The following is an 8,336-nucleotide window of genomic DNA, read 5'->3' as shown; positions in this document are numbered from 1 at the left end:
ACCAATGCTGCTGCCATCCTGTGCACACACTCACGGCACACTTGCTTCACACGCTTGGCGGGTGCCAGCCTCTGACTTGGATGACTGCAACCTGATGCAGAAACGTATTTCAAAGTCACTTTAATTGAAAAATGCGCCATTTATTTGGTCATATTCTACATAATCACTGTCCGGCAGCATCAGAATACACTGCTGTGCCTCTTCCTGCACAATACACACCAGAATACACTTCTTCCTGCTCAGTAAAAGACACAGTGGAGAGGGTGGTGCAGCTGTGGCTGGAAATAAGAATGTGAGTGTGGACTGGAAAAGAAGAGGGAAATGGCAGCTCTCTGACTTTCCTTTATTCTGTACCCTCATGGTGGCCTCCATCTGTGGACGTGAAGCCTGCAGATTGTGTATTCAGCCCTTTGAGACATGTCACAAAAGATTACAAAGCAGCTCTCAATATGAGAATACGTTTTAACACGTGCATTCCAAAGAGATTCCTAATGTCATCCTTGACCGCACTTGCTGGAGAGAGCACACTGGTTTGCAGTTATAAGTGAGTAATCAGTCTTTCTGTAAGTCATTAACGTCTCTACAAATCAAAGAAAGTCTAATCTCCAGGTTCATCCTGTATTTGAACATCAGTGCAGGTGAACGCTTTTAAAAACGGCTTGGAGGTGGAGCCAACTCGAGCAGGAAAGGTCTCGTTTTCTGTGCTGAGGCATTGCAGGAAACCAAACCATTCACTCAGCCATGTACTCCCATCCTGAAATGGGGGAGTAAAACACTAAGAGTCAAAAGAGAGTCAGGGGGAGGGAGGAGGACAGGGGCACCAAAATAAAAACTAATAATGACTTTATTTCCATCTCAAACCCACAGATGTCAGTTTCCTTCCTTTCCCTTTTATGCCTGATGGAAATTCTTTTTTCTTGAATTCCTTTGAAGAGAAACATTGGTGTGGGTAATTGTAGATGCCAAAGTGTTTGTTGCTTTTTTCGATTGAGTCATTCCCTGCATTTGTTACGAAGGCTGACATCTCTCATCTGCCTCGCTGGAGCGAGATTGAACCCTCCTCTGTGTTTACCATAAGGACAGGAAGATGCAGCTTTGGGTGCAACCCCTCCTCACAACATCCTGGGATCATCTGGAAACTTCCCCCTGAAAAAGGATGACTTACCACAAAGCCTGTATGGAGCTCTGTGACCTCCAGTTGATCAAATATGAGAAATTTAAAGGTTTATCCAAAACTTTATATTCATTCTGTGTTTAAAAACTATTTTTAAAAATCCAACAACCCTGAAATCTGTCTTCTCCATGAAGCAGCAGATAACACGGTTGCACTCTGACCTTCAATCAGCCATTAATTTAAGCTTCCTTGCGTGATTACAATGTCCCACCCTTTACATTCTCCTCTTCTGCTGCCTCTTTAGCATTATCTGACACTATTTATGCGTCTCACAGCCATTGTTTGGAGCTGGATAAAAACGTAAAAAAATGGGGTGTTTCCAGTAAAAAAGGTCTTAGAGGGGTTAGTGGGTATCAAGAGGGGTTTGGGGAGGGTCACGCTTGTTCCCTAAAGACAGGAAGGCTGCACTCTAAGTCATGGTCAAATGTGTCAAGGCTGGACACTTGTGCTCAATCTTAGGTCCTCACCTTCAACTCTGCCTGATTATAACTCAAGTGTGACTCAGATGGGTGTAGACAAAACAAGGATGTGCTACAAGCAAATGAGACCATTTTTCTCATTTATTGTAATACTTTAAGCAGAAATGTAAAATGTCAAAGGAAAACATTGGGAAAACCCCCCAAAAAGATGAAAGTGTCATCTGGCCAAAAATAGTAGGTGAATAGCTGGAGGGTGTTAGGGTCATTGTGAGAGCATCACATGTTCTTTGTACGGTTGAATTAGAGGCGTGTGCTGTCGCGGTGGGAGCGCATAGAGGAAGGGAGGGCAATCTTGTCCGGACGCTAATAAGACCCAATGGCCGGTGCAAGGTGGCCAGGAGCGCTGGGACGCGTCAGGAGGCGAAGACAGAGGAGAAAATTAGAGGAGCAGTCAGCATGAGCGCCTGGATGTGAGCGGGACTCTCAGAGCGCAGCGGCTGCCTTTTTCCTTTCTTTTTCTTTTTCTTTTTTGGGGGGGAATTTGGAGCCATCTGGCTTCCAGTGCGCGTCAGGTTTTGAAAGTGCGTGGAGACAGAAGCGGTAAGTGAGCAGAAACGTCCACCTGTCACCGTGCAGGTCCTTCTGGAGGACGCAGGAAGTTCCCAGTTTCACAGCCTGCTGCTGAAACTAATGCTGCAAGACACGATTCTGTTTTTACAACAAGTGAGACCAAACTTCTAAAGCGGTTCAGCCAATCAGATCCTTGTTGAACAGTTTTTGCTTGTGTGTAATCAACATACATAAGGACAGTTACATTTCAATGACAGACAATGAAAAAACAAAATGTGTCTTATTGAGCAGAAACTTTATTCTGTAATTTTTTATCATTAACATATCAGCATCAATAATCCATGAATTGGAATGGACCCAGATTTGACCATCATTCAGTTGCAATCACAAACCTGTAGCCTCTGTGAGCCTCTGAGTCCTGGGAGCCCTCATCCTCATCAATGAAGCAGTTCTGTTGGGCCCGTCTGGTTCAGCTTTGTCTGCTTGCTGCGTGGACCTGTGTGTGGCTGGTTGAGGGATGCGGACCAGGCCCTGGCTATGGCATCCGCTCCAGGCCCAGGAAACTCACAGCCATGCACTACAAGCAGTTTTTCCCAAACTTCTCGGAAAACAACCTCGGGGCCAGTGGAAGAGCAGAGGGCAAGATCACACGCGACTCCGAGCGCTTTAATGAACTGGTGTGCAACTACAATCCAGACATTGTCTTCAAAGATGAGGAGAACACCGACGCAGACCGCCTCATGACTAAGGTGAGAACAGGGGATCATTCAATTCCATTAACTCTTATGACAACCCAGGTGTTACTGAATTGTATTTTTTGGGCATCAAATGGGGAAACCTGATCAACTAAGAGAAGCTTTCTTCTCCAAAAATGACATATTTTTGCATTTATAAAAAATCTAACTTCTTCTTAACAGGAGTTGGTGGTATCTGACAGCCTCATGGAAAAAGTTCATGATTTTCTTTCATGTTTCTAAACTTACCTGCCTGTGCTTGGCTCTTAAATGAAACAAATGCTCAACGCAGCCTGTGTAAGTTTTAACCAAACTTTGCCTCCCTTCCCAGAGATAAACACCGCCCCCCTAATGAACCTGAGTCTCTCAACTAGAACTCTTTTAATCTTTTACTAGAAATAGAGCCATTCATAGGACTGACTCTCAGTTGGCCTCCAAGAGGAAGCATATAGGTGACCACTCACAATGCTTTGATGCCCTGAAACTTCTATTCTGATTGCTTTTTTTTCACCAACATGCTTGGGAATATCCATCAGCTCAGCAATGATTGTGATTGTTCGGGACTAAAATGTGTGTTTCTTTCCTTCCCAGAGTGATTGTATTTGATGGAAATCTGTAGTTGTACATGTGTGCCCTCATATGTGTGCATGTGCCCCCTGTTTTTTTGCCCAGATGTGAAAGACGCTCTTTGTGCGTCGTTTGGTGACTCCAAAGGGTCGCCTATACAAAATTCCCGCCTGCTGAAGTAATGGCACCGTTGGAAAGGCAACTATTGTAGTTGTGACAATGAAGCGCCTCTCTTCAATGACACTGCGAGAGAAATCTACCCAGTTTGTTTTCTGTCCCTCACTCTTGCTGTCACATTCCCAAGCCTGTGCCCATACATTCTTCCCCTCTGCCCTGCTCTATCCTTTCAACCTTAGCCTTCTTCTGCACTGTTCTCCTGCTCACACGTTCTTCTGCTGCTTCCTTCTTTCACTTTCACGCCATCAGCTTACAAATTCTGCTGCGCTGCCAGTCACAAGTGCAAACGCATACGGGAGAAGACGACTGTATCACCTCAGATGCAGACGTCATCGTTTTCTTCTCCAACTTGCCACTTTTGCGACAATGCTGACACAGTCTGTAACATTATGGCCCACGGGGGTGTTAAGAGTCACTGGGCGCATATTTGATCAAATGTCCCTGGGGTGAAAACAAGTAGCTCAAGCCTGGAACAATCTGGAAAGGCAGAGAATGGCCTTGATTATTCTGTCACTCTGTTGAAAAGGCCAAAGAATGCGCAAAACTGGCTACAGTAGGAAACTTCTTGCACTCTGATTGTTTGAATAAGGTTGAGGCAGCCTTTAGCGGAGTAGAGGAGAAATTGTGTGTTTGGATGCCAGCAGACAAAAGGTCTTAGGGTGAGAGCCAATGAGGGCACTAAGGAATGACGGTCTTCTTCTGCTGAGTGTTCCTGACAGCCGTCTGTAAGGTGCACCTTCCCATTGCATTGTAGGCGGTGGTAAAACTCCTGTTTTTAATCAACGATTAAACATGCCCATTTCTTTAGCAGAATCTGGCCCACAGAGCATGCATACCATCTGGTGTGGATGAAGTGACCAAAGATGGGAGGATTGGCCCTAAATAAATAAAAAGACTAAGAAAGTACACAAAAGAAAATGTGACCTTCTCATAAACCCTGTCCTATGAATAGAAACCAGGAACCCACCCTTAACTTGTTAAATAGTAGTCCGTTAAACCTTATAAAGAAAAGATACATTTAAATTACACCCATTTATGAGTCTCAAAAAAACTATGGATGTTTATTGTTTAATAAATAGGTCTGATTTGTTCTATTTTACATTAAAATCTGCATTTTTTATCCTTATTTTTTAGCTATAGAAACAAACAAAAGATTAAATTAATGCTTTTTCTTTTTAATTCTACACTTTAGACGTGAATAAATCAGATAAAATGAATCTGTTAAAATCCATAATCACGTCTTGCTAGAATATCCCCCGCAGCATTCATTGGGAGGGTAAAGCGCAATAACAGCTCCACCTTTCAGATGACAAATATGTTAAGTTGAGGTCTTTCTACACTCCTTTTTATTGTGTTTTGAAGCCGGTGTACTGCACGTGGAACCAGTCCACAAATCTGTGCCTCGCTGTGCCAAACTCAAGCCGTCTGCTGCTCTTTCTGTTCCAGCGATGTAAGGACTGCCTGAACAGGCTGGCCATTGCAGTGATGAACCAGTGGCCTGGGGTTCACTTGCGTGTGACAGAGGCCTGGGATGAAGATGGTCACCACCCTCAAGGCTCTCTTCACTACGAAGGCCGGGCAGTGGATATAACCACTGATGACAGGGAAACCGAGAAGTACGGCCTTTTGGCCCAGCTGGCCGTGGAGGCCGGCTTCGACTGGGTCCACTATGAGTCCAAGTATCACGTTCATTGTTCAGTGAAGGCGGGTAGGTTTAAGAATAACAACTTCAGTAAATGAAGTTATTTAAGCCAATATGTTTTAGGGATAATGTTTTTTCTGCTCATCCTCCTGCAGACCATTCTGTTGCTGTGGAGAGAGGGGGCTGTTTCCCTGGCTGGGCCCGGGTTACTCTTGCTGGGGGAAGGCAGAAGACTTTGTCCTCACTGGCTCCTGGCGACAGGGTCATGGCTTTGTCCGACACGGGTCAGGTGGTGTACACTCGAGTCCTTTCCTTTCTTCACCAGGACCAGGAAAGCGTGTCTACGTTTCTGTCTCTGGAGACCGAAGAGGGGTACACACTGGTCCTCACTCCGCATCACTTAGTCTTCTTAGCCCCAAACTGCGGACATGACATAAGCGAGTACCAGGCTCGTTTTGCTAGCAGGGCCAAAACGGGAGACTGTGTCCTCATCAGCACAGCAGACAGTCAAACCCTGCCGTCCCCCATCGTCTCGGTTTCAGTTGCAGAAAGTGTGGGAGTGTATGCGCCCTTGACAGAAGCTGGAACCTTGTTTGTTGACAGGGTGCTGGCCTCCAGCTATGCACTGGTGGAGGATCACAGACTTGCACACTGGGCCTTTGGACCTCTGAGACTCTTTTATTCCTTGAAGGAGCTACTTTGGGCAGAAGCAGCAGATCAAACCACAACTGGTTCAATATCTCTGACAAACATTAGGTCACATTTTAGCACTTTGACCATAAAGAAAGAAGGTATAAATGAGGGTTTTCTACACAAACATAATAATCTTACTGAACCTTTCAGGATGAAAATTCAAGAGAAGCGCTTGTCAAAAATTCACTGGTATGCCAGGTTACTGTACAGATTTGCATGGGTCTTGTTAGACTCCAATTTATTCTATCCTTAAAATCCTGAAACAAAAAAAAATACATTTCTGTGCAATGTTAGTACTTTAATGTATTATAATACAAAAAATGCTAACAACATCATGACGTCAAAAGAGCTTGTCAGACAATGCTTAAATGACCTTTTACATTTGTACATCACTCATTTTTTGAAAGTATTTCACTTAAAAAGGGATAAATGTTGTTCAAATAGAAAAAGAATGAATTTCCATAGCAACAGAATCTTTATTTTTGTACTTTCTGAATAATATATGCGTATATGTTCCTTTTTTTATAAATACACCACTTGTATTGTATGAACTGACATGGTGTTATGATATAAAACAAATAAAAGTATTATTTTAATGAAGCAACTCACCAATTGTTTTCAATGTGTGAAGTAACCTATTGTCCTTGATAAAGACATTGTAACCATTTTAAGTACAACGAGTTCCTGTTTGGTGCATGTAACTCACTGCAGCTATTTCCCAGTGGCAAATTTAAGAGTTTACAAGTTAATGAGAAGCCAAGACTTACTTAATATTCCCCTCACTTTCGCTCCACTTTGACATTTTCAGACCTTTTCACCTCATTAGCTTAGTTTTTCTTTTAGAATGTCAGAGGGAGCTGATTGCTTTTTTAAAGTATCACACTCATAGATTGTTACTTTTGTTCAATGTCTCACACTCCAAAATTTGATTTACTTAAAAAAAAAAACTTTACATTTTTAAAGTTCTTAAGAATTGAAAGCTGTGGACAAATATTAACTCCTGCGCCCTCTAGTGGAGGATCTGATAATGCCAAAACCCTCAAATTTCAGTTGCAGACCAATGTAATCCATAAAATATGACTTCTAAACATTGATTTAATGTGTAATACCGATAATTACACATCAAGTAGTTCTATTGTGGTAGTAAGTTATATTTAGGAATAGTATGGGAGTCTTTTTTATTACTAAAGATTGTCTTCAAAGACAACCAAAAACATAATATTTACCAAAATAATTTAAAAACAGTGTCAAAAATCAATTAGCTGAAAATAAAGCCATAATATTAACATAATCAATTAACAATCAATTACCTAATTATGCACTTATTTTTTTTTATTTATTCTCTTATGGTTTTATTACAAATCTATTACAAATCTTTATTTTTAAAAAATGTGTGTTCTCTTTTGGTTTGTGTTCTGCCTTAAACATCTGTGAAGGTATTCTAGGGGATTATCATTACAAACACAGGAGCCAGATGGGAAAGCACTGGCTTCAGTTGCTGACCAATAGGAGCGGCCTGCTCTCATAAAACCACCCTCTATTTACATCCACTGACCAATCAACTGCTGCTTTCTAAACTGGTCTCAGCCCCCCCAAAATCTAATCCAATTTTCCTAAAGCTGAATGGAGAGTTAAGTAATCCTGCTGGTTGGAACTGTAATAACCTGTTTTCAACATTAAAACGTGCTCACCCCACATTCAGGTAAAGTGATTCTCTAACACTGCGGTCAAATGAAACACACCATAATCACATTTAGTGAAATCAAAGGGCCTGACTTCCTGAAGGGGGAAGGTAGATCCCCACTTCCTCTACACACACAAGTGCAGGTAAAAATTTTTATCTGGTAAGAACTGCAACAAATGATAGAAATGAAGGTATTTGTTTGTCTTTCTGTTCACAAGAATGGTGCAACTTCTCTTTCTGTTTAAAAAATTAGTTAAATACAGATTTGAATGAATGTTTCTGGAAGAAATTTATGAAAAAAGCTCTAAAAAAATGTAACTGGTTTGTCTTCTACTGACTAACCATTTATATCTTTATATACAAATGTTTTGCACAAAAAAATGATGAAAGTTAAGGTTTGTCAATCCGATGTTCTTTAGCAAGTGTAAATCTGGAAAATAAATGTGTGTACGTCTCTGACGTATGAACACCTTCTGCTTGCTCACATTAATCCACTGTGTGCTTAATTACAGCAAGACAAGGAAGAATTCAAAGTGTCAGCATCAAAATTCACTTCATATTTAATGCTTTTAGTACAGTTTCTTCTCTCTCAACACTTACATCCAGGTACAAACAGGTGCTCTTTTCTAAGGTATGTCAGGACCTGATATGAATTAAATCAATGACCTCCTTGCAA

At 41.8% G+C, this 8,336-nt stretch overlaps 1 protein-coding gene across 1 annotated transcript; it reads left to right on the top strand.

Moving 5' to 3' along the window:
* The first annotated feature begins 1,916 nt into the window (after positions 1 to 1,916).
* dhh (desert hedgehog) lies at positions 1,917 to 6,580 on the top strand. The gene is made up of 4 exons (XM_020704652.2): positions 1,917 to 2,193; positions 2,493 to 2,912; positions 5,088 to 5,349; positions 5,439 to 6,580. Exons 2-4 carry the CDS (start codon positions 2,604 to 2,606, stop codon positions 6,227 to 6,229), a joined length of 1,362 nt encoding a protein of 453 aa, XP_020560311.1. The 5' UTR covers positions 1,917 to 2,193; positions 2,493 to 2,603; the 3' UTR covers positions 6,230 to 6,580.
* The last annotated feature ends 1,756 nt before the right edge of the window (positions 6,581 to 8,336 follow it).

This window comes from Oryzias latipes, chromosome 7 (genome assembly GCF_002234675.1).
Source record: "Oryzias latipes chromosome 7, ASM223467v1".
Taxonomy (NCBI): domain Eukaryota; kingdom Metazoa; phylum Chordata; class Actinopteri; order Beloniformes; family Adrianichthyidae; genus Oryzias; species Oryzias latipes.
The sequence above is the reverse complement of the archived record's forward strand: the minus strand, read 5'-3'. Positions and strand labels throughout refer to the sequence as shown.

Coding starts and splice junctions, on each gene's coding strand:
- dhh (XM_020704652.2), top strand. CDS start 2,604: ATGAAGCAGTTCTGTTGGGCCCGTCTGGTTCAGCTTTGTCTGCTTGCT. Junction 2,913..5,087: donor CAGACCGCCTCATGACTAAG/GTGAGAACAGGG, acceptor TTTCTGTTCCAG/CGATGTAAGGACTGCCTGAA. Junction 5,350..5,438: donor TCATTGTTCAGTGAAGGCGG/GTAGGTTTAAGA, acceptor ATCCTCCTGCAG/ACCATTCTGTTGCTGTGGAG.